The sequence below is a fragment of the Pezoporus wallicus genome, unplaced genomic scaffold (assembly GCF_028554395.1).
Source record: "Pezoporus wallicus isolate ANWC-B61680 ecotype Strahan unplaced genomic scaffold, APGP_CSIRO_Pwel_v1 contig_3058, whole genome shotgun sequence".
Taxonomy (NCBI): domain Eukaryota; kingdom Metazoa; phylum Chordata; class Aves; order Psittaciformes; family Psittacidae; genus Pezoporus; species Pezoporus wallicus.
In genome coordinates this window covers 6,151,659-6,176,098 of record NW_026641153.1, presented here as the reverse complement: position 1 = coordinate 6,176,098, position 24,440 = coordinate 6,151,659, and the positions used below count along the sequence as shown (strand labels likewise).

The window sequence follows — 24,440 nt, the reverse complement described above, 5'->3', positions numbered from 1 at the left end:
ACAAATTGTAGTGCTTTGAGAGAGGTTTGAGAGCACCCATTACTCATGGTCTGGTCGCTGATAGCTACACAAGTGCTCCAGGCCTGTTGTTACCTTACTGAACACAGGATTTTATTCACCATGGTTCAAGAGGTCATGGGTGCTTATTTCTGAAGTGCTGACAGGAGTTTTCCCCCTCTCTCACAAAGAAAACCTCTTTAAATATTTGTTCTGTTTCTTTATTGAACAGGAGACAGCTCCTTGTTAGTGCTGCCTTTATTATTTATTTTTAATATATATAATTGATTGCCCAGACAACATTTTCCAAACACAGAAAATTTTGTTGCTGGTCACTGTGGTGATGCCCACAGATGTGGTTCCTGGTGACATGGCTTCTGCATACGTGGTCTGCGGTTTGTCCACGTCTGAAAGCTTTCCTGCCTTCCAGCATCACTCCAATTTGCAACACCTGCCTAATGCCCCAAGTAAATGTAGGAGTCCTTCCTCCTAATGACACAACATGAATATGTGTCCTCATCTGGATTGGGGCACATGCCACAGTGCTGGCCCATGCAGTGTCCTGTCTGCCACCTTTGTGTAGACTTTTTCCAAGCCATTTTGCATAGGGTGGAAGTATCATGCAGGGATTCATCACTTACAGCACATTTCCTGATGCTTTTCTTTACAGATATGTAGAACACCCATTTTCTAATATTTCATGAGGAATTAATTATTTTTGTCAGTTTAACCAGTTTGCTTTTAAATGGTGTAAGGTCCTTTCCAACCCTAACTATTCTATGATTCCATGACTTGGAAAAAAGTAGGCACATATCACATGTCAAAGGCACCCAGGGCTCTGTTAGGAAGTCATTAGCATCTGCTACTATTTATACTTCATCTCCAGAAATGGATCCAGTCAGATCCAACTGTGTGAAGTGCTGGACAAGCTTCTGGCTTGGTAGCAGACCTGCTCTTAACTCATGTCTGCTGGCAAGTATTTCCAAGTGTGTAAACCCTCCTGTCATTTCTATCTGATTTCCCCAAATAGGATGTACTTTCAACTCTTTATTTCAGATTTTAACTCAACTTTTCTTGGTTTCACCACCAAAGAATAATGGTACCCAAGTCACTAAAGTCCTGTTTATGTGGTTCAGAAATTCACTGAGTAAGGGAGAGTGTAATTATGATTAAACTTCTCAATAAATATCACTTTCTGAAGACAAAATTATTACTTATCAAATTAGAGTATATCTATAATGTGCATAACCTGTACTTCATTAGCACATTAGCTTTTAAAGCTCTGCCTTGCAGATTAAATTACTGTCAACAGTTCAGGGATCTTATTCCTTCAAGGGTTTTGTCAGATATTTTGGTCCATTATGGTTAGGATAATTTAACACAACTAGTTGAGCCACTTTTGTTAAGATGCCAATCTAAATGTTTACTCACTGAAGAGGGGTCTGATAATGCAGCTTCTTATGCTGAAAAGGTCTTCCATTTTCTTGCCTGCTTACCACTCTTAACTCTCTTTCTTATGGAAGGAGTCTAGGTGGTGAGTTGGGACTAAACACCCAACTTTTAGGTAGCTCCTATATTGCCTCATATAGATGAGGCAGCTTTTGTGGCTCATTTGATTGCAGATTAGGTGTGTGGAGTGGCTTGCTTGGATCCCACCCCATCATTTACACTGGAGAAGTGGTGTTTTTCAAAACCCTGAGTGTGATTATGGGCAAGATCTGTGTAGGCCATAAATGATTTATCAGTTTAAACATTATAGATTTGGGCTACTCAGCTTGAGACCATTTATAAGAACCTGAAGAAGCTGTTCGAAACTGCCTGAAAGTGAGTTCATCCTTGAGGTGTGTCAAGTTGGGCACTCACCAGGAGGCGAATCGAGTCACTCAGCAAATTCCTTCCTCAGAAGAGATTTTGCTGCTTGGGAATTGGGTCTCACTGACTGACTTTCTGTGAGAGCTGGTCTCTTAAAACCTTCAGTTACTTCTGTAGATGGGACTTAGACTTGCAAGACATTTAGGAACATTGAAAACTAAGGAAAAGACGTTAGAAAGCCTGTCTTGGGCAGCCTAATCTCCTTTGCAGAAATGCTAAACTATGTGTTTTTGGCTGGCTGGTATCTTAGTCCTACTGAGATTTAAAATTCTTGCTCTGACTCCCAACCCAACTTCTAGTAAAATATTCTTGCATTTCCCTGTTGTAGGAATTGGGCTGGACCCAGGCTGTGTGTTTTGTCATAGAATCATAGAATAGTTAGGGCTGGAAAGGACCTTAAGGTCATCCAGTTCCAACCCCCCTGCCATGGGCAGGGACACCTCACTCTAAACCATGTCACCCAAGGCTCTGTCCAGCCTGGCCTTGAACATCGCCAGGGATGGAGCATTCACAACTTCCCTGGGCAACCCATTCCAGTGCCTCACCACCCTTACGGTAAACAACTTCTTCCTTGTATCCAATCTAAACTTCCCTTGTTTAAGTTTTAATCTGTTACCTCTTGTCCTATCACTACAGACTCTACCTCACTCACTGCTTTTATTTTCTGCAGTGAGTGAGGTCATTTCACAACTGTCAGCTCTGACAGAACTCCAGTAGCAATTTCAGAATATATCAGAGCCATGCATTTCTCCTAGCCCTGTGCAAGACCAAAGCATTTAGATTCCCATGTTGAATTTTGACTTACTCAGTATACTTTGAGTCAATGGTTTGAAAATATTTAATAAGCCTTTGAAATATCCTTATTAGCAAAAAGCAACCCCAGGAGTTGTTTAGGCAGTAACATGAGTAATAAAGAAAAAATAAAGCATGGGAACTGCTGTCACCAGGGTTTGCTCAGGCACAAGCTTGTGACAGTAGAATTGCTCAGCTCCATTGCCATATCCTGAAGGAGGGTTTGCTTGATGTGGTTGTAGCTGCATTACGGTCCATGAAACCTATCTGGATCTGACTCAGCAACATGAAACAGGGACAACAGAAGCACAAGAAGCCAGCAACTTCAGGCTGCACTGAAACTCTGCTGTCCTTCAGGAACAGCCCCAAACCTCAAAGTCTTGGCCAACCAGAAAAGGATGAACACTGGAGGACTTTGTGAAAAAAGGGAAAGAAGTCGTTTTCATCCCAGGAGTCAGTGAAAGAGGGTCTCTGGTATGGCAGTGAAGCTGCTTTATATGCTTCTTAACCTGTTTGTGACTGTGAGGAAGACACTTTGTATTGTGGCTGAGGAGCTCACACTGCCCTTGCACCGTCTTTGGCTTCAGGAGAGGGGCTGGGCTAGCCTTTCATGCATCCCGTCATCTTCTCAGTGGTTGTTCCTCTCTGTTCATCTTGAGGCAGTACCTTAGAGTCCTAAACCACGAGGCTGGCACTATCTCCCTTTGCTGTCCCTTACAAACTCAGCCTGTTTCACATCTTCCCTCTTGGATTTCTTGGCCATCTCATACATGTGCAGCCCACTCATGTTTCCCCTTCTTTACTTACAGGATGTGCCTACATGATGGAAACTGGCACTAAAATAGTTACCAGCTGAACCATCAGCTGTGGCTTGCACCAGGCCAATTTGTGTCGCCAACTGAGCCATGTGCCTGCCCATTTTACCCCTATTTAGGTCTTTATATTCCTCCTATGTTTATGGCAGCCTGCTGATACGTAACTCCTATGGGGATCATCAAAACCTTCACCCTTTGTTCAAATTCATGGTTCCTTCTGGCATGCAGCTTGTGAGAAGCCATATAAACCACAGAAAATAGCATTAGACTGAGTTCTTATGAGACAACAAAATCTGCTGGGAGCAGCATCATCCTGGGAGTGAAGGAGAATCACTTTTAACTATAAGGCTGGTATGAGAACGGGCACCCTCATGACTTGTACAGTTTGTTCATCAGGCTTAAAGTATCAGAGCAATCCCCACCACCTCAGCTTTTTGCAGGAACATGGATTGCTGGTTTTGGCATCCATCAGCTGCATTTTCAGGGAGCTTATTAGCATAGCTGTGCTCACTAGGGGTATTGGCACAGTGCTCTGAAAGTTTTCCAAAGGTCCCTGTTCTGTGCCTTTTCTTAAAACCTCCATTTGAAACAAGCCTTTTGTTATTTTTTTCTTGTGTTAAAAGCAAAATACAACTAAACAAATATAAAAATAAGATGATAATATATAAAAATGTTATATATAAAAATAATATAATAATATATATAAAAATAATATAAATAACAAAAAAAAATTCTAACTGTGAAACACCACATCATTTGGCCTGGGAAGCACATCTTCATGTACCTGCAGGTGGGGTGAGGCCCTGGGACTTTTACCCAACACTTTACCTGCCACATGTTGCTAGTAGCAATGCTGATTTGGTCTGAAACACAGTTCCCCAATGTGAAGGAAGGGTCCAGTTTTGCTGTATTGACTTACCTGTCTCTGGATGACCATTGGGTTGCATTTGAGCCCACAGCCATTCTCTGGGAAGGTGCAATATTGGAAGCCTTTGCTCAGCTGGCATCACCCCAGCACCAGAAGTGGGAGCTTTGACTTTCCCCTTCTCCTTACTGATGTTTTGCCTCCTCAGCCATCTGTGTTGATCCTTTAATGTCATCAGCTCATGCATTTTTTTCACTGCATCTTCTGCTTTTGCCTCTTGGCACTGATCTGCCATCATTTCTGAGAGCTCCTTTGACTTGTTTTTCAGCTCATTAAATATTTCTGTCTTCATATATCAGAGACAGATGATGTTTAGCTATGTTCTCCTGTTCCTGTTGCATGTCTGCTGCTTGGAACAAAAATCAAAAGCAGACATTTGGCCTTAAAGCAATTATTTAAACCTCCGGCCTTTTTTCCATTTTAGTTTACCAAAGGGGATGTAGTAGCCTCATGTTTGCTTCAGGCTTGATCCTGTGGGGTTCTTACCTGCTTCACAGCTACCATCCACAGCAGCAATTGTTTCAGTGCTCTTAATTCCTTTAAAACTGAGAGAAATGCCCCAGCTCAGCTTTGATGCTTTAAGAAGGAAAATCTTTATATAGTTCACACCCCCTTGTCTCAGATTTGTTTTCTGTTATGTTAATGTGCCCTATCTGTATAATATCAGGAGCTCACTAGGATCTGAGGTGCTCAGGATCTATTTGCATAATATTTTCTTTGGGGATAGGAGATGTATAATGTTTACCAGTCTTGAAAATGGTGCAAACACGAGCGGACAGTCAAAGAGAGAAGTGATATGTGAATAAAGTATTGGGAATTTTGCGAGAGTGGAGAGTTTGAAGACATCTGATCACCTAAGGATGGGGGAAATTTAACTCCCTTTGTCTGCATATTTTGTCACAAAATTCAGTCATAAGGGATGGAACAAAAAGGAAACAGAGTCTCAGAAACGCCATTTGATGCACATTTTGAAAAAAGGATTCTTTTTAGAGGAAAACTTGGAGGCAAATTTTGATGAATCGGGAAGGAAAGAGTCAGATTAAGGGACACAAAAGCTGTCTGGGAAGGTCATCTTGAGCAACTTTGAGCAACAACTATTTTATACAGGAGAAATGTAAATTTGGCAGACTGTCCCAGCTTGCCAGGTTATCTGGGAGGCAGTAGCAGGCCAAACAGGATGGATCTTTGGTGCTTTATTCTTCTATCCCAAGTTTGTCCTCAAATTCAGCCCCATCAGACCGACTAGCAGCAAGCTGACACACAGACCCTGACCCAGCCGTTAGGAAAGGAGTTACATTTGTGCACCAGCACTTTGGGTGCAACTGTAGATGCCTTCTGTATTTCCACAACTCTGTCCCCTATTGTAGCAAGAATCGTTTAACCTTTATCTTGGTGCATTACAGCAGCATGCCTATGTTCTGGAAGGAGTCAGGGGCTTCTTAGGAATTGGGGTGCAGGTTTCTGCCACCGAGGGCCAGGTGAGGAGACTTTCATGCAAGGTACAGTAGAAAGAAACCTCCTTTGGCATGTAGTGGATAAGTATATTCACACATTACAACAGTGGTTTAGGATTAATATATGAACAGAACCATAATTTTAACTTCTGCAGTGGTCCCAGTTTTCTTGATGATTTGAAAACTGGGGTCATATGTAACCTGCGTTACAGATTGGGGCATATCCCAGTCTTCAGGTTGTCATAATCTGTCTGCCAGTTATATTTTTACCAACATTCCCCTGTGTTTTCTTCCTCTTTACAATGTGTGCTCAGTGTGACTTCACCCTTTCCATCATTCCCATTCCATGTGCACTGTCTTCCCTTCAGTCTTATAAATTCTTATGCCCATGAGCCAGAAAGTCTTTTCTGTTTCTCATTATTGCTTTCCTGTTCCCTCCCTTGCTGGCAGTTTTGACCTTAGTTATATTGACTTGTCTAGCTTAAAAAGATAACTCTTTGAAGAGTCCTTACCAATACACCAAAGCATATGTAGCAGCTAAATGTGAGGCTCAAATTTTGATACATTTATATGCTTCACAATTCTGTTTTGCAGTCCTTCAAGTACCTGACTGCTTTGATGTTGGCAAGACTCCTAGCAGAGAAAGATGTAACCCCAAAGGAATATTTTGCTGGGACTTGCCCCTTCATGATTTCTTTGCACCATTTAAAATCCAATGTACTCAGAGGAAATACTGTGCTTTTTAAAGCCCAGTGTGGCATGTCTGCATTAGGAATGCCACAGTCAGTGATTTCTTGCATTGTTGTGGACATTTTGCTTTGAATAAAGCAAAAGCTTCTTTCCATGAAAAAGATTATAGGCTCACAAGGATTTAAAAGTTAGGTTTAAGCATTTCCACTGAAAGGTCCCAGCAGGGAAAACATAATACTCCAGGCTCCCAAACAAAAACATGCATCTTTTTAACTCTCACTGGTGTAAGATAGGAAAGCAAACCCACAAAGAGTTTCAATAAATGCCCAGGCTCTCACTTCTAGCGAATTCAGACTATGGTGGCTGAAATCTATAGCGGCAGAAGGCTCAGTTCCTTTGAGAGGTGTCTGTGTTCCCAGAGGTAGAGGACAAATTACTCCCTCTCAGTCTGACATACATCAGGCTTTGGAAGGCTGCCGTTGGGAGGTATGGTGACAGCTCTCCTTCCTCTCCTGCAGATGTAGTTTATTGGGTTGGCTTTCTGTCCTTAGTCAGAAAATGGGGAATTTGCTCCACTTCAGGAGTCGTCCTTGTGAATATCTTCAAAAAACTTCAAAAAGCTAGGGATATTTACAAATCCAAGGGCTGTATGTGGAGGGAGGGCAACTCAGGGAGCTTCAAGTTTTAGGGTCCTACCTCTTGACCACTTGCCAATGCTTGGTGTTGTAACATGTGTTCACTTGGCTTTGTGTTTTCAGCTCCTGAAGTGCTGGCCCAGAAGCCCTACAGCAAAGCTGTGGACTGCTGGTCCATTGGGGTCATCGCATACATCCTGTGAGTATCTGTTGGGTTTTCAATCATGGGTAACATGCTCTTCCACCACATTGTTCCCCTCTTAGTCTGGTCCAAAAATGTTAATCTCTGGCAATTGTGACCCAAGATAACAGGAACCCTGGACACCTTCCAGTTACACAAAGGCTGAAATTTGGACAGAAGTGGTAGGAAATGGCCGGGATCCTTCAAAAGCTGAACTAAACCATGTGCAATAGTATGGGCTTGCTCCTCTAATGGGGCTATTTGCTGCTTACAGAAGTGGGGACTGGTTGCTTGAGAAAGCTACAGGACCAGGACTTTTGTGCATTTTCCAGAGTGGTGGATAGATCTCGCTACTCGTGTTTATGGAGATTTTAGTGCCTGTCCTCACGCAGTACCTGCCACCCTTCTTCAGAATGAGTTAATAGGGTAATTCAGATTGAAGGGAACCTCAGGAAGTCCTGGCCTTGAAGTCAGACCAGGTTGTCTCTAGGGCTTTATCAAGTTGGGTCTTGAAATCCTTCAAAGACCAGACTCATACCCGTGAAAAGGGCAGCCTTCAGTACTTAAGCCGTGAAAGCAGGTAAGCCACCTCCTGCACCAGCAACAACTTGGAAGGACTGGAGATGTGTCCTGGCTATTGTGATAACAGGGATACCCTGGTACCAAGGGTCATTAGTACTGTTCAGAGAAGGGTGCCCATAACATTTCTGGACACCATGATCTGAATCCAGCTCTGTGTGCATGAATATATGAAATATATGCATGAATATATGAAATCACTGCTAGTATTTGGGTTGAGAAGGAAATGCAGAACTTGCTGACTGTGAACCTGTCTGGATGGGGTAGTCTGTGCTCTTGGGTCTGTGAGTCCTTGCATATCATTCAAATAACAGTTGCATAGGTTGCATCTACATAGCCTAGCAGACTTTGAAGGAGGACCTGTTCATGTGGGTCTTTGAGAGGAGGTCAGGCTTTTGACTGCGTAATGCACAAGAAGCCTGTTCCTTTTGTGCAAGAGAGCACAGAGCTGCTGTGTAGCTGTTGACTGCCACAGAAACAAAAGTCTTTTCATGCCAGCGTTACCAGTGCTTTCCCTTTTTTTCTGTTTTTCCCTTTTACACAACTGTCACAGTTACACAAGACTGGAGGAAAAAGCAGCTCCAGTGAGGCACAGCATTAAAGCATTCCTACTTTGTTCCCTTTCTCCTTATGCAAACATTTAGTGGCTTGTGAACATGAATAGCTTTTCGATGGTGTGGTAGAACTATTTTTGCTAAGACAAACTTCATTGCTCTATTATCCACTCTGTGCAATGTTTATTCTTTACACTTTCATTTAGTCTTGATCATAAGTTATATGCTACCCAAAGTAGCTTTTATATATATATTAAGATAGTAAAGGAACGCTTCATTTATTTGCATGTATGTTTGTGTATTTAAAACCAAGTCCTGCCTAAAAACGTCCGCCTTATGAGTGGCTTTCCAACCTACATGAATATTTGAAAACTCTTTGAGTACAAAACTTTGCAAGGGGATGGATTTATCTTGGAGCAGCCATGAAGAGTAGGATGCAAAAAGCTTTTGCTAAATAAAGCAAAAATCAACAGTGCTGATTCTGACTTTACGGCAAAGCCCAGCGGGACATGCTACAGCTGGGAGGAAGACAGTAGGAATGCCACAATACCTCAGAGGCTGCTTCACACAACATTCCTGAGTTCTCTTCTGTAGGATGGTGTGTGCTAACCCAAACTTACCATTTCCCACAAGCAGACCTGAGCATGGAAGGCCAAAGGTTTGGGGTTTTGACTTTTTGGTTCTTGTAAGCCATGGCAGGACAGTCTGATAGAGTCATTTGTGTTGCTTTTGTAGTACTTTGCTGAGTACCAGCTTCAGAGAGTGTGAGGAAGAAGGATGCAGGTGGAAGAGAGCAGTATGCTGCCTCACTTCCAGGCTCAACTGCTGCCTAGGTTCCATTTATTGTCAAATATCAACATGAAAAACTGCCTCCATCTGGCAGCCCGCAGGAGGGCTGTGAACTGTTGCATCCTGGTTGCCTGGAGATAAACTTGGCCTTGCTTTCTTCCAAGCTTTCAGTCCCGTTCAACCACAGCTCATGCCACAAAGGTCTTTTTTGCTGGCAGACTTCTTGTTATTTGATTTGTTGCTTTTATGTGTCTTGCTGAGGAATATGGGTGAGACAGTGGTAAGTAATATGTCCTCCACACTCAGTTTATGAACACATCTTTGATCAGTGGATGGCTTCAATCTCATCATACTGCATGGTTCAGCTCAGTCTTTTCCTTCTCTGTTTTCCAAGTCAGTGTGTGCTGGGGTTGTCAAGCAAGGCATATGCTCACTCCTTAAATCTAAATTCAATTCCTCAAATCTAAATTCCCCATTTGTACAGGGAATTCCCAACCCCAAAGGCTTAATGCAATTTAATAAGAATGAGTCTCTATGAATTCCTGTTTGCAAGACAAGGAAAGGTTTTCAGGGTTTCTGTGCTTCATGTAATAAGGACTTGATTTGTATTATGTGCACTCAAAATGAATGGCAATAATGTGTTGCTGTACAAGGAGCGTGGTAATGTGTTTGCCAGACTTTTACTCCTTGGGTGGGATTGTGTCTGAGATCAAACTACCTCCCTAAACATTTCTGCATGTGAGCTACATCCTTCAGTCAATGGCACTTAAGGCTCACTTTGGTTACCCTAATGTAGGTACTTAGTGCTGTTTCAGTCACATACAGTGTCCTACCTGCTCTCAAGCTGTGGCTAAGACAGTCCAGCCCTGCATAGCCCCATATCATATCTGCCAGCTGGGAACAGGGGTCCTGTGCATTCAGCATCTTCTCCAGTGGCACTGGGCTCTACGTGTGGGCACCTCAACCCAGCCTGGGTCAATGCAAGCAGTCATTTCACCGGCAAATGCCATTCAGTTACCAAGAATTACATGTTTAGTGCCACACTGGGGTGTTCGGGACAGCCACATGGGTTTGGCAAGTGTAACCCATTGCAGAGACCTTCCTTCTGGAGTGGCAGATGGAGGCCAAGTGGGAGACTGTGGACTGTGTCGATTAGCACCAGATGCCCATGCTGAGGCTACTGGATCACATCCTGCTCCATACTCAGACCCCTGCCTTCACAGCATGGTTTCATCTGCTTTGTGGTACATTTGCATCACTTTCCAGTCTCCACTAATTCCACCTCTGTTGAATGCAATGGGAGCTTAGAATCCCAGCCAACATCCCATGTGCTCTAATCTTGAACTGGATCTCATCCTTGCTTCCAGGAATAGAAACTGCAGACATGGCCTCATAAGAAAGTGGAAGTCAAGGGTACAGTAAAGATAGAGAGGAAGAGGGATCCTTCCCTAATCTAGAAGGAAGTAGCCCTGCTGGGGTGTCTGATAGTGGTGGGCGCAGGTTTAACATCTAGGTTTGCTGTCTCAGGACACTGGAGGTAGGAAAGCCAACATACTCATAGTGCGGCATGGGGCCATACGCATCAGCAGCATAGCCATCCTGGTGCAAATGTTGGTGGTTAATCCTGACCTGAGCAGGAGTTATTAATTCCAATATAACACCATACCCATGTGGAGATATCATTTCTAGCTCCACAGCCAGCACAGTTGGAGCTACTTGCACATGCCCAAAACAGTCAGAGACTTATTTATGCATGGGGCAATCCAAGCACATCATCCTCCATCACCTCCTCACCTCTCCCACAGATCCTCACAGCCACTCTGAACAAACTGTTGTCATTTAAGAAGATGGAAACTCAAGGGAATCTAACACAGAAGCCAGGCATAAATTAAAGATGATTTGAGCTATTATTACTGCAGGTGGTTTCAGTGCCTCCAGACACAAGATCAGTTTCACATGAGAGCCTGCAGTTTATGACACTGGAAGAACAAACTGTTTCTGTGGTACTGACTTTCTAGACAAATATTTCTGTGATGTGCAAGGTGAAGGATATCTTTTAGGAAAAAATACCTTTGTTTCAGTGCCAGTCTCTAATGCTGCTTGTTAATGACAGCCAGATTGCAGAGGCTGCACCAGTGGAGTTTTTATCAAAGCCTGTTTTGCATGAGAAATTATTATTCGCGCAAACTAATTTTAGCAGCCTGAGATTTCCTGTTATTCCAGTTGCAGTACTTCTCAATTTGAAACAGCCTCACTGTTGGGCTTGGTTTACTACTTATCACAAGGTAGTTCTGATAACATGTTCAGCTTAAAAACATAAAGCATAAGAAGAGCAAGAAACTTCACTGGTTTTCCAGCAGATGGATTTTGGATCTGTCTGGGTCACATGATGGGGGAGCTTAAATACTGATCTCATGCACAACTGATACAGAGAAAATTGATAATTTATGCAAAAAATAGAAAATCATATTCCAAAGCTGGAATGTGATGGGGCTACAGAACTGATGGACAGGGGTAGAGCAGCTGATGTCATCTACCTGGACTTGTGCAAAGCGTTCGACACTGTCCCACATCGCATTCTTGTCTCTAAATTGGAGTGACATCAATTTGATGGATGGACCACTCAGTGGATAAAGAACTGGCTGGATGGCCGCACACAAAGAGTTGTGGTCAATGGCTCAATGTCCAGCTGGAGACCAGTAACGAGTGGTGTCCCTCAGGGATCGGTCTTGGTCAACATCTTTGTCGCTGACATGGACAGTGGGATTGAGTGCGCCCTCAGCAAGTTTGCGGATGACACCAAGCTGTGTGGTTTGGTTGATACGCTGGAGGGAAGGAATGGCATCCAGAGGGACCTCGACACGCTTGTGAGGTGGGCTGATGCCAATCTCATGAAGTTTAACCATGCCAAGTGCAAGGTCCTACACCTGGGTGGGAGCAATCCCAGGCACAGCTACAGGTTGGGCAGAGAAGAGATTCAGAGCAGCCCTGTGGAGAAGGACTTGGGGGTGTTGGTCGATGAGAAAATGAACATGAGCCGGCTTCAGTGTGTGCTCGCAGCCCAGAAAGCCAACTGTATCCTGGGCTGCATCAAAAGGAGCGTGACCAGCAGCAGGTCGAAGGAGGTGATCCTGCCCCTCTACTCTGCTCTTGTGAGACCTCACCTGGAGTATTGTGTGCAGTTTTGGTGTCCTCAACATAAAAAGGACATGGAACTGTTGGAACAAGTGCAGAGGAGGCCACGAGGATGATCAGGGGACTGGAGCACCTCCCGTATGAAGACAGGCTGAGGAAGTTTGCGCTGTTCAGCCTGGAGAAGGCTGCGTGGAGACCTCAGAGCACCCTGAAGGGGGCCTTGTAAGGATGCTGGAGAGGGACTCTTCATTAGGGACTGTAGTGATAGGACAAGGGGTAACGGGTTAAAACTTAAACAGGGGAAATTTAGATTGGATATAAGGAAGAAATTCTTTACTGTGAGGGTGGTGAGGCACTGGAATGGGTTGCCCAGGGAAGCTGTGAATGTTCCATCCCTGGTGGTGCTCAAGGCCAAGTAGGACAGAGCCTTGGGTGACATAGTTTAGTGTGAGGTGTCCCTGCCCATGGCAGGGGGGTTGGAACTGGATGATCTTAAGGTCCTTTCCAACCCAAACCAGTCTGTGATTCTAAGATTCTATAATGTGGAACATTATGCAAAATGTTCTTCCTCAGTCCCTGGTTATTCATTGTCAGCATTTCCTGTCTCTTCTGTACTACGCTGAACACATTTTCCCCTGTGTTTTCCCCTGATTTTGCTCACTGGTAGGACCAGAGAGTTGCTGGTTTGTTATTTATGAATCATGACTATCTGGAGATAAATCTTGGATCATAGTTTCACACTTTGTGACCAAGTTGCTTTTGATTTTCAAGTAGATGTGCATGAATCATCAGTGGTGTTTGTATGGAAGGATTAATCAAGGGCAGTGCAAAGAGTATTATGCCAGAAGTTTTCACCATCATCCTGCAGTCGTACTTTGGAGCAAGCTGATCAGTCATCTTGCCTGCTCGGCATCACACACAAGCCTAAGCAGGGAGGTGAGGAATAACTTACTTGTTTGGTACTGGAAGGAGAATTATTGGTGGTAAAATGTACATGGGAATGTTGGATTGCTTAGGATAACTCAGATGCTGGAAAGACAACCCCAAATGATTGCTCCTCATCACTTGCTTCTTAGTTTATTTTATATTCCCCATGCTAATATGTCCTTGTCCACAGCTTCATAAGGGCACCAGTGTCAGCCAGTATGAGGGTCTGTTTCTAAAATAAGAAGAAATACATGTGTTTATCCCTATAAATAGCACTTGGATGACTTCCCACACCGCACATCTGAGGTTTTTAAGCACTTACTGAGTTCTTTAATCACTGTAAAATTGTTTGTAAAATTAACCCCAACGTCTCTTGTATTACAGGCTGTACACTGACCATGTAAATGGGTGATATAGCCTCTAGTATCACCCCCAATATGTAATGAGAGCTTGCAGGGTATTTCTTTCTCTGCCTGATGAGGAGAAGCTGTTTCTGGTATTCCTCTTGCAATCTCATTGATGGCTTCTAGAAATGACTCCTGGCAATATCTTTCTTTTGTACATCCACCTCTGTTTTTCTTATCTGAATCCCATTCTTTTTAAGGCAGGACTGGGAATAGGAGGTTAAAGGAAAATCTGTTGCTGATTTGATAAGGTTGCTAAATAATCCCAAAAAGCTTTTACTTGGAGGAACTGCGAGAAAATGATGACAACCAAGAGCTGCTGAAGCTCCCCCAGGACAACGCAGGATTCTTTCACACTGAAGACAGAGGGGTTATTTTTGTCTTTCTGCATATCTGAAGAAAAGCAGCAGAACCTCTGATAGTGAGGTCATTTTTTTCACACAGAAATGTCCCAGCAGATGGAAATGAAGTCGGTGGGATTTTGATTCTGTAAGAATTAAATAAAAGCTTATTATGGACTTTGGAACGTGGCCCAGTTGCTGGAAGTCCAACAAGATTTCCTCCAGCCATAAATTGCATGATAGGGTAGTTTACTGGGGCTTTCCCATCCCTTACTGCAAAGCCAGTAACATTAGAACATTAAAGTAAGTAACATTAAAATTTCAGTCTCTCCCTGAACTCTGGTTTTAAGGGAAAAGACAGAAAAAATGCCTATTTTTTGGCTCTCAACCTCTCCCTATGCCAGGATGCCCTGGTGTTCCCCTTCTGCATGCCACCTCCTCTGTCCTAGGGAGCTTGCGCCCTTCTCACTTGCTTTCTGGTGTAAGTCCTCAGAGATTTGCCTCCTGGAGGAACATCCTTGGGTCCCCATATGCAGGACGTTCAACCCCATCATGACCAAGCTAGGACCACTGTGCTCTCAGGCAGGGGCTGGTTTGGAAGGATATCCCTGCCCATGACCTGTAATAGCAACTAACATGTCTCAAGCTCTCCCTAGCAAGGGAAAAGCTGTGCTCAAAGAGGCTGTTTTCTGCCCTGTGCCCAGCTCCCAGCAGTATGGATACCTTCCTGCATGACGCTAACTTTCCTCATGTATCAGCCTTCCCGGCAAACACACCTGCAATAAACTCAGATACCCCAGACATGTAGATACTCAGGCCATACAGAGGAGCAGGGGAAGAGCTGGATGCCTGCAGGAGAAGGATTGAAAGGCTCTGGAGAGGCTGAGGCTTTTGCAGGGGTTCATGTCTCTCTGCTCCCCTCCAGCAGGGTTATAGCCCTGCAGCTCTATGCTGCTCAGTGGTTTGCGCCTACCTTTTGCTGCCACGAGCGTGTATAAATCACAGCAGCCCTAACTTGTGCTCTTGTACCTTTGCCAAGGTAATTAGCACAGTGCACATTTTAAGAGAGTTATTTCTCTCTGGAGCAGCCTGCCAGTGCCTGGGCATGCACAGCGCTGTCTGCTCGCCGTAAAGTGCTTTATCAGAACATTTTGGGTTTGTTTAAATAAAGTGCTGAGGAAGGCAAGGAATTAATGAAGGGCTGTCAGGCTTCTCATACAGAGCCCCTTGAGTTCCCCAGGGAAGAGGTTCAGGCTCCCAGTGCCTTTGGAGGAGTTGTTTTCCTCCATCCCTGGCATCTCTACCCCAGTGGCCATCCATCTGCAGTGCTGTCAACTCCAGCATTTCCAAACCCCTCAGTAAAGCACCCAAAATCTTGAGGGTTGTGACAAAAGAGGAGGAAGGTGAAAACCAGTTTGTGCATTCCCCCACAAGACTGTAGGGCTGATACTCATTACATTGAAGCAAGTTTCTTCATAGCTACCTACAGAGCTGAATCCTGGTTGTGGATCCAGTATCTTCATTAAGTTTCCAGATTTTTCCTTCATTATCCAGATGTATAGTGGCTTTTTGCTTAAATGCACCATTTTTAATGGACCTTCTTATACGCCACTTCCACCACCGGGCTTCACGTAGGAGTTGCTGCATTGAGCCCCATACACAAGCTTGTGCCCATTAAGCAGGCATGCAGCCCTGCTCTGAATGTAAATGGTTGTCTGGCATGAGGTTATCTTACTTTATTTTGATCATGGCAGTCATCCAGTGTGACACAAACGAGGACTGGCTCATCTGCTTTGCAAGAAAAAGAGACATTTCTGATTCACTTGAATCACAGAGTTTCATTATAATGGTGCAGATTTCAGTAGAGTTCTTCCAGGTCAAGATGGACCAGATGCAGATCAACATCTCCGTATTTAAATTATTTATCAAGCACACTGGCTCTTCAGGGCTAACAAAACATTGCTCCTTTCACCCTCAAGTGTTGAGTTGGTTCAAATAACCTCCAGGGCAGCCAGCTGGCTTTGGGTTATAAATAACTTAAGTATTTCATTTCTTACAGTTCTCCCCCCATGCTCTGTTGTTGCTACAGTGTAGTTTTTCAGCTAGATCTTCAGTCTGTTTATAATGGCTGGCTCTCTCCACTGAAATGCTTTGTTGAGGTTGATTAATTCAGGGTTTAAGAAAACTGTAGGGGAAAATCATTTCAGTATCAGTGCAGAATGTGAAAGAATGATTTGCACCATGGATTAGAGATAAGAGAAAAAAATGCATCATCTCTATATGAGACAATAGGGGCAGAAAGGCCTGTTAACTGTGAGCAAGATGGGTTTGCTAAAACCTCGAACAAGCCTCAGAGGTAAATCTGGCACTTAACCAAGGTTGGTATTAAAGTTTGAGGAAGGGGTATCTTTGCTGGCATGTCTGTACAGAGGGGGCATGAAGCATCAGCTGGACATGAGGGATCTCCAACACATGAGTTTTATGGCTGTGTTTCCTTAATGCAGTGCTGGATCTGGTTTTCCCATGACTGGAGGAGCCCTATATTGTCCCAGTGATTATCCTGCTGTCTGCAGTACTGGGAGGATGCATCCTGAGTATTTTAGCTCAAACTTGGCAAATGTTCAATGTCCTGCTTGTCCCAGGGTAGGTGTCCTGAGAAATCTGACTATAAATGCTGAAAACCAGGACAGGACTGGGGTTAGCCACAGGCAAGATAGGCAAATAGGTGTGGGCAACAAAATCACTTGCAGACGTGAGAAAAGGAGAGGCTCTCCATGTGCCTCTGCAGCAGCAGAAGCAGCAGGTCCATGTGCAGCCCATGAAGGCTCTTCTGCAGAGGTGGAGTGACTCCCAGACATCATCCTCATTGTCCCTGGGGATGCAGAGCCCAGCAAAACCTGCAGATGTAGCCTGCCCTTTGTCTGATAGCTCTGTGTGGCTCCTTGTCCTGCTTTTCACCAGCTATTCCTTCCCAAGAAGTCCATGCGTTGTCCAGTGGCTCCCCAGTTGCCCAGCAAACATTCCTATACAGCTGTGGTCTCTTGCACAATGTTGAGATCATGGGTTGTGCTCCAAGCCAGCCTGATGCCACTGGTGCCCTGTGGGTGTAGCCCATGAAAGCTCCTCTTACCACATGTATAGGAGAGGACGGAAGGGCTCCTGACTGTGTAAAATAGCTCCTCTGGCTAAACACCCAAAAGCATGCAGAGGCAGGCCAGGATATCTGCATGTCAGTGTAGGGTCAACAGCACCAGGTTACCATGCAGAATTCCAATTTGTGCAGGATAGGGCCAATCTTCAGAAGTGGGTTTACACATCCCTGAACAAAACTCTGTCATGGTAGAGCCTGCCTGCTTGAAAACTTATTGGGACAAGTCTTAAACAAGAACTTCTCCTTCTTCTCCCTCCCCCTTTCTCACATTCTGGGCAGAGACAGGTCCAAGGGTCACATCTCTCTTTTCTTGTCCTCCATTAGGCTTTGTGGGTATCCCCCTTTCTACGACGAAAATGACTCCAAGCTCTTTGAGCAGATCCTTAAGGCGGAGTATGAGTTTGACTCTCCGTATTGGGATGACATCTCTGAGTCTGGTAAGAAGCTACTGCTCATTTAATTGCAACAACCGTGCATGCATGTGTGCCTGTTGCAGATATCCTCCTCTGGGTGTGAGAATGCACCATCCACCATCTGTGGAGCTTCTTTTAACTGAAAACTGTTGGGAATGTACATTTCTTTCAGCTGAAATAGTTTTGCAGGAGAACAAATTAAGTACCATTTTGTCCAGCCCCACACAAAGCACTAAACATAGCTGGAATAGAAGATGGAGATAGCAGGAGACTGCCAAGAAGACAAAGCAGATTAATTTCTTCATCATATCCAAATAAAAACCAGGTGGTTTATGTGTCAATAATAAGGTGGCAAACTAGTTTGGATCTGTCACTGATGCTGCACTGCAGGTCCAAAGCAAGTTTGCAGTGTATACAGCAAAGAACCCAAGAAATTAATGGCTTCCAAATGAAGCAGGTAAGCACATTCAGAAACTGGGGTTGCTGTCTGCGTGGTTGGATCCAGATAGTTGCCCATGTGCTTGCCAAGTGCAGAAGACATGTAGCCAATACCTTAAAGGAGCCAACAAGAAATCTGGAGAGGGACATTTTACAAGGGCCTATAGGGATAGGACAAGGGCAAAGGTTTTAAACTGACAGAGGGTAGGTTTAGATTAGACATTAGGAAGAAATTCTTAACTATGAGGGTGCTGAGGCTCTGGCACAGGGTGCCCAAAGAAGCTGTGGCTGCCCCATCCCTGGCAGTGTTCAAGGCCAGGTTGGACACAGGGGCTTGGAGCAACCTGCTCTAGCAGAAGGTGTCCCTGCCTGTGGCAGGGGGTGGAACTGGGTGAGCTTTAAGGTCCCTTCCAACACAAACCATTCTATGATTCTATGAACCCATAGTGCCCGCCTGCCCTGGCTCTAGTCTGTCAGAGAGGCAGATACACCAACCTGTTACAGGCAAATGTGCCTATACAAGCTTCTGGCTCCAGCATGGCTCATTGTCTACCAGCATCACTGTCTGTATGTGGCATCAGGGACATGTTCAGCATTGCACCCTGCATGTGCCACTGACGTGGTGTGTGGTCTCCAAGAGGTCACGCAAGCTCAGTGTCCTTGCTTTGTCCAACCCGTGGGAATGTCTGTCATTTCATGCAGAAGAAATGAATTCTAGGAATATTTTATCATATAGAAATAACCCTAAAAATGCAGTTTTCTGATGCATTAATACTACTGATTAAGGCAGGGGAGATATAAAAAGAAGTGTTTCATTTTGAAGATTATATATCCTGTTATCTCAGCATAGAACAACATTTCATGCTGCTTGCATCTGTTGTCCAGATATCGCTGTGATGGATTGCCTAAAATTATATGTGATGAGAAGTGTTTTTAAGCCCATAAGGGATTTCAGAGAAAGTATGAAGGTCTGCTGGCAGACCCCTTTGCATATTGGGGCAAAGTCCACCACCTTAATCAGCACAAAGATTTTCCTCCCATATTTGGCTTTGCTGTGGCTCTTTCAGGAGCTCTCTCCTGAAACTACTGGATGCATGCCATGCTGCAATCTCCCTTCCTTCCATTAGAGTGTCAATTAAAAGCACACTACCTCATGCTCAAGGGAGTCCGTTTTCCTCAGTAACTTGTTTTTAAATCTGCTGCATGTCCTTGAAGCTGCCAATGCATGTGATTGCTTGGAGTGAGCAATGAGAAGTGCCTCTTATTGTGGTGTTCTCCTTGCCTTTCCCACTCTTTATCAGCATCTCCAACAGCTGTGGCCATATTCAGACCACAAAGTTGGTCAGAGGCAGTTGGCTGACCAGGGAGCTGGCAGGCTTGTACTCTGCTGACTCTGTATTACCATCCCACTCCTAAATATACCTGCAGGCATAGATGCCTTCAGGTTTCATCTGCCATACTAAATAGCCTGGATTTTGTCCTAAGTCACTTCAGTTATATCCATGCTAATAAATGACAAATGACTCAGGGCTATTCCTGGTGCTGTGGCCAGATGGCAGTTGGTAGCCTGATCAGTGCTGTTGGCTGGTCATATGGCAGCAGAACTGGGCACCAAACCTACTGCTTTAAATTATTCTGTTTTTTTACAGCTAAAGACTTCATTCGGAATTTGATGGAGAAGGACCCTAATAAAAGATACACCTGTGAGCAAGCAGCACGGCACCCTTGGTAAGCTATAGTCTGCTGTGTGAAACCCTTCAGAGCAGAGAGCATCATTCTACATTCATGGGTGGAAGTGACGTCTGTCTCGTAGTATGCTAACCTCTACTAAATAACTCTGGGTTTTTATTCTTACAACCCCCACTTTTGTCCTCCAGATTTTCCTGGAAAACCATGATGGATTTTAACCTCAAGCACCAACCTATTGAGTCTCTGTACCACAATTCAGTGAAATGCTGAATTATGTATGTTGACTATAGTGGAGCAGTGGGATATGCCAAAATAGTTGAACCGAGAAATCATATTGTGGGGCAAAAGGTCAAAGTCTGCAGATGTACAGCTGGGTATCAACCTGCTCCTGAGGTCCTTGCTAAAGTAGTATCAGAGCACTTAAGAGCACCCCATGAAGTAGAAAGTCCTCATCTGTGCTTCACAGGTGATAGTACACCTCCTCCTTGCAGCAGGGGGCTGATTTCACATGCTGTTATTCTCTCTTGTTGAATGGGGGAGATAGGAAACCCTAAAGGGGGGATAAACTGAGGCTGAATTGAATATAGCAATGCTATCTCTCTGCAGGGACTACAGAAAAGTACGTGGTCTGACTCTATTTGTAATTTAGACCTTAGCTAAGTGCTTTAAATCAGATGGTGCCTTTGCACATGGATGACTTCACCAAAGTTACCCAAGGATTATGTAGCTGAAGGAAGAGTGGCTCATGTACTTTTGACCAACCCTGAGTGACAAGAGTATCACCCCACACTACCAGCTGCACCTGCAAATGGGCTCTAGATGTAAGCCTTTTAGAGAGGGATCATTATATATGAAGCTTGATATTATTTTGGTTGTTATAATAGTGGCAACAGAAGGGAATCAATGGCACAACATTTTCACCCCAGGTGCACATTAGACTGTGTTTTTATGTTATCACAGTTACCACAAATACCATTTCCTTTCTGCAGCTTCTGGAGCACTGGCTGGATAAAAGCATTAGGCTGTGCATTTTCAGGGCAACAGGTTTTCTTTAGTGTCCATAGCCTCTCAGAAAAGCAACTGGACCAGAGTCATAACTAGCTCTACAGCCTGATGGACCTCAAAACCATCTTCGTGATGCAATTTGAGCACAGAGATAAGCCTCAAGTAGTGTAGTTGAGTATAAAGTGCATGGTAAGAAAAGCGCAGGCATAGAAATTGTCAGTGTGTTCTAAGATAGCACTGCTTTCTGCTGGGATATGGAGACATTTGTTTGGAGGATGGAGTCTGCATCCCTTTGAGGCTGGGGAGATATATCAGCAGGGCTCTTGTCATTTCTGCCTCCTTAACAGACATGGGTTTTGGATACACTCCTCAACCTTTCTGTCCATGAAGGGACAGAACTTGGTACCCAGCTTAAAATTGTATTAAATTTCAAAGCAGAGTAAAACTTAATGGCTGTAGCTCTAGAACAAGTACTTAGTTGTGGCTTCTGTCTCTGACACTCACTGATTTATCTTGTCTCATTGCTGTTTTCAGTCCTGGGACTAGATGTAAATCCTTTCACAGGTTTTTACCTTCTGGCTTGCTGATGAATTACCCCATCATTAATTAATGATTTGACACTCATGAAGGTGTTCAGTAAGTAATGACTACACAAGTGGTAGAAATACAGTGAAATGGCACTGATTTCTTCATAGTGGGAATGATGTACCACTGTCTGACTGCAGACTGTCACTGTGATTACAAATTAGGCTGAAGGTAAGATTTAGCCTCAGCCTTTAAGAATTAAAAAGTTTTAGGAAAGGCTTGTGATGCAGAATGCAATATAAGTCATTAAGAAAAGCAAGGTTCTTGGTTTCCATCCCCCATGCCAATGACAAGGAGAAACAAAAGAGACGTTTTTTAGCTGCATCAGTGCCTGGCATCAATACAAACAAGAGATGAGAAGTCAAGGCCTGGGCCTGCCCTTTTCCCTTGTCCCATCAATAACTCCGTTGTCTGTGTGACAAAAAGGAAATTTGGGAAATGAAATCCAGGTTTCATGAGATGAAACAAAAAGAAAGCCTAACCCCAACAACTGAAGACATTTCTATATGATACTGACCTGAGCCTCAGGAAATTAAACAAGTTACAACAGTCAGTATTAGAAATACAGAATAAACAATGGGAATGCAACTCCCAGCAGAGAATGAGGTGACCATTTGTAGAACTCAGAGGCAGATTTTCCAAAGCCTTACATCCAAGATACACAAAACACTAAGCATCCAGCTCTTGGCCCCACTACATCTGTGTTGGTTGCTGGAGTGCAACAAAGAAACGTGGCACTTGTGACACACACGGCTTCTGGGCCCTCCTAAAGGAACAAAATGATAAAAAGTATTTTCATTCCCCTTTTTTTCTTTTCATTTGCATGTCATGGCCAGGAGCCAATGGAAACTCACAGACTGCTCCATAATTCTTTATATTTTCTACAAAATCGAATCTTCCATTTAAAAACAACTCACCCAAAAAGGGGTTTACCCCATTTCTGTGGCAGGGGATTGTCTTCTGCCGGGCTGACTTTGCAAGGCAGTGGTTCACATTCAGGGCTACCTCCCAGCCATGTAAATCACTGGTCAGCCTTTGAAGTGCCAGACATACAAATGGCACTGCAGTAGGGAGCCTTAAGATATTCATCACGTCTCCAATTCATATCCCAAATCCGCCTCCCTTCAACACAGAGACAGTATGTGCCACTGGATTACAGAAGAACAGTTGTCCAGTGAAAGCAAAGTGGAGGTTTCCAAAGATAAAGCTTCAGATCTGCCTCTGTCCTCCCTAGTATGCTCTTGAACAGAACTCAGTGTCTCATTCCCCCTTGCTCTGAAAGGCTTCCTGTAACACTAGTGTTGTAGTTATCGACATCTCTGGAGAGCGATTTTTTGGAGGGTTTGGATCCTACAGTGATAAATGCCTTTTTGGATAATCAATGCTACTCACCTGGATATTATCTGTTATTTTAGAGTTAGTGATAGGATCTCCTTTTGCCAAGCCATTGCTCAAGAAACGTTTTCTACCCAGATTGCTTATGCCAGGAAATAATGAGGTTTTTACTGCTTCTGTCTTATTCTAGCCATTATATCTGTTGCAATGACATCCTCCTGTTTGAAGGAGAGGAAGGCCTTTTTGGTAGAGGAGGAAGACAGCTCTATGCTTCTTCTCAATGGTCAGCTACAGTGTCAAGTAGCACTTAATGGCATCTCATAGAGGTGTCTGCACAAACTGGTTCTGTAGATCAAGGTAACTGGAGAAGCATCTTTGAACCTTAGAGTTTGCAGGAAGTGAAATCCTGATTCCACTGAGGTTAATGGGAGTTTTGCCACTGAGTTGGGTATTGTCTCCCCGTCTCACCAGCAGAACAGAGAACATCTACCCAAGTCATTGGTACTGTGCAAATGGTAGATAAACATAGAATAGTTTGAGATGGAAGGGACCTTAAAGCTCATCCAGTTCCACCCCTTGCCATGGGCAGGGACACCTTCCACTAAAGCAGGTTGTTCAAGCCCCGTCCAACCTGGCCTTAAACACTGCCAGGGATGTATATGATGAACTGACTCTGTGTAGTGACATTTTCCAGCTTACCCTTTTCCTTCCTCCTGTGAAATCTGCCCCTGCAGTATCAGATCATTGGGATCAGCCACAAATTAGAAAGAAATCTATTAAATCGTAAGTACTTAACACATGCATGTTAATCACAATCTTACTGTGATAAAAGTAGTTAACTGCATGAGAATTTGTTGTTTCAATATGTAACATTTGTGAAAAACAGACTGATTCCAAAACATACCTCTTATTTTAATTACCATGGTTCTATTAAGACTTCCAAACAAGGCTTGCAAGAACTGGATTTTGCAAGATGTTACTTTTGTGCCTTTAAGGTTAATAATCTCTTTGAATTTTGGGAAACTGCTCTTGAATAGCCAGTTATTCACATGACGAAATGTTTGTACAGGATCAGACCCTAAAAAAAGTAAATACTTCTTCCCAATGGCCCACTTTTCTGGGCTGTATCTGCTCCCCACATGCTTGCATTTACGTGATGTTTTGCTATTTATAATCAAAAGACCTTGGCAGGGGGACGGTATGTTAAACTTGGAGTTGGCAGAAAAGGAGTCTAATAATTGCAGTGAAGTATTGTAGTGGAAACAGTACAATGTGTAAGACTTATTGGTATAATGATTACACCCCGGCCTGTACAATCTGCCCATTTATACAGATTTCTCCAGTTGAATATACAGGTGACTTATGCTTTCCATTGGAAAAGTTATTTACTTTATAGCATATCTTTCACTGATGTTTGCACTGTTTATGGTGTGTTGCAGAGGTGCAATGTTCTGCCTAGCTGTTCCACTGTGACTTTTCAAAAAGGATGTGGAAAATGAAGGTAACAAAAGAGTGGGGTAATTTTGCTGCAGCTTGATACATTTTAATGTTTCCCTAGCTTGTATTAATGGCAGCAATTAAGTTTATTAAATATATTGCCTTGTCAGAGCCCACATTCTGTTTAGGGCAGTTGCTCAGATTGCAGTGATTAAGGGCAAGCAGCAGGAAGCTGGGGACCTGTTTTTTCCATAGCTATAGGATCACACTGTGCTCCCTGTCAGGTCAAGCTGGGTT

General features: G+C 43.8%; 1 protein-coding gene across 4 annotated transcripts in view; it reads left to right on the top strand.

Annotated features, from left to right (window-relative positions):
- CAMK1D (calcium/calmodulin dependent protein kinase ID) overlaps nucleotides 1-24,440 on the top strand; it is a 220,114-nt gene that overhangs the window by 178,789 nt on the left and 16,885 nt on the right. For all 4 annotated transcript variants that reach the window (XM_057422496.1, XM_057422495.1, XM_057422498.1 and 1 more), the window contains 3 exons: nucleotides 7,304-7,379; nucleotides 17,566-17,678; nucleotides 19,742-19,820. In XM_057422496.1, coding sequence (XP_057278479.1) covers nucleotides 7,304-7,379; nucleotides 17,566-17,678; nucleotides 19,742-19,820 — 268 coding nt within the window. The remainder of the gene's footprint in view (nucleotides 1-7,303; nucleotides 7,380-17,565; nucleotides 17,679-19,741; nucleotides 19,821-24,440) is intronic.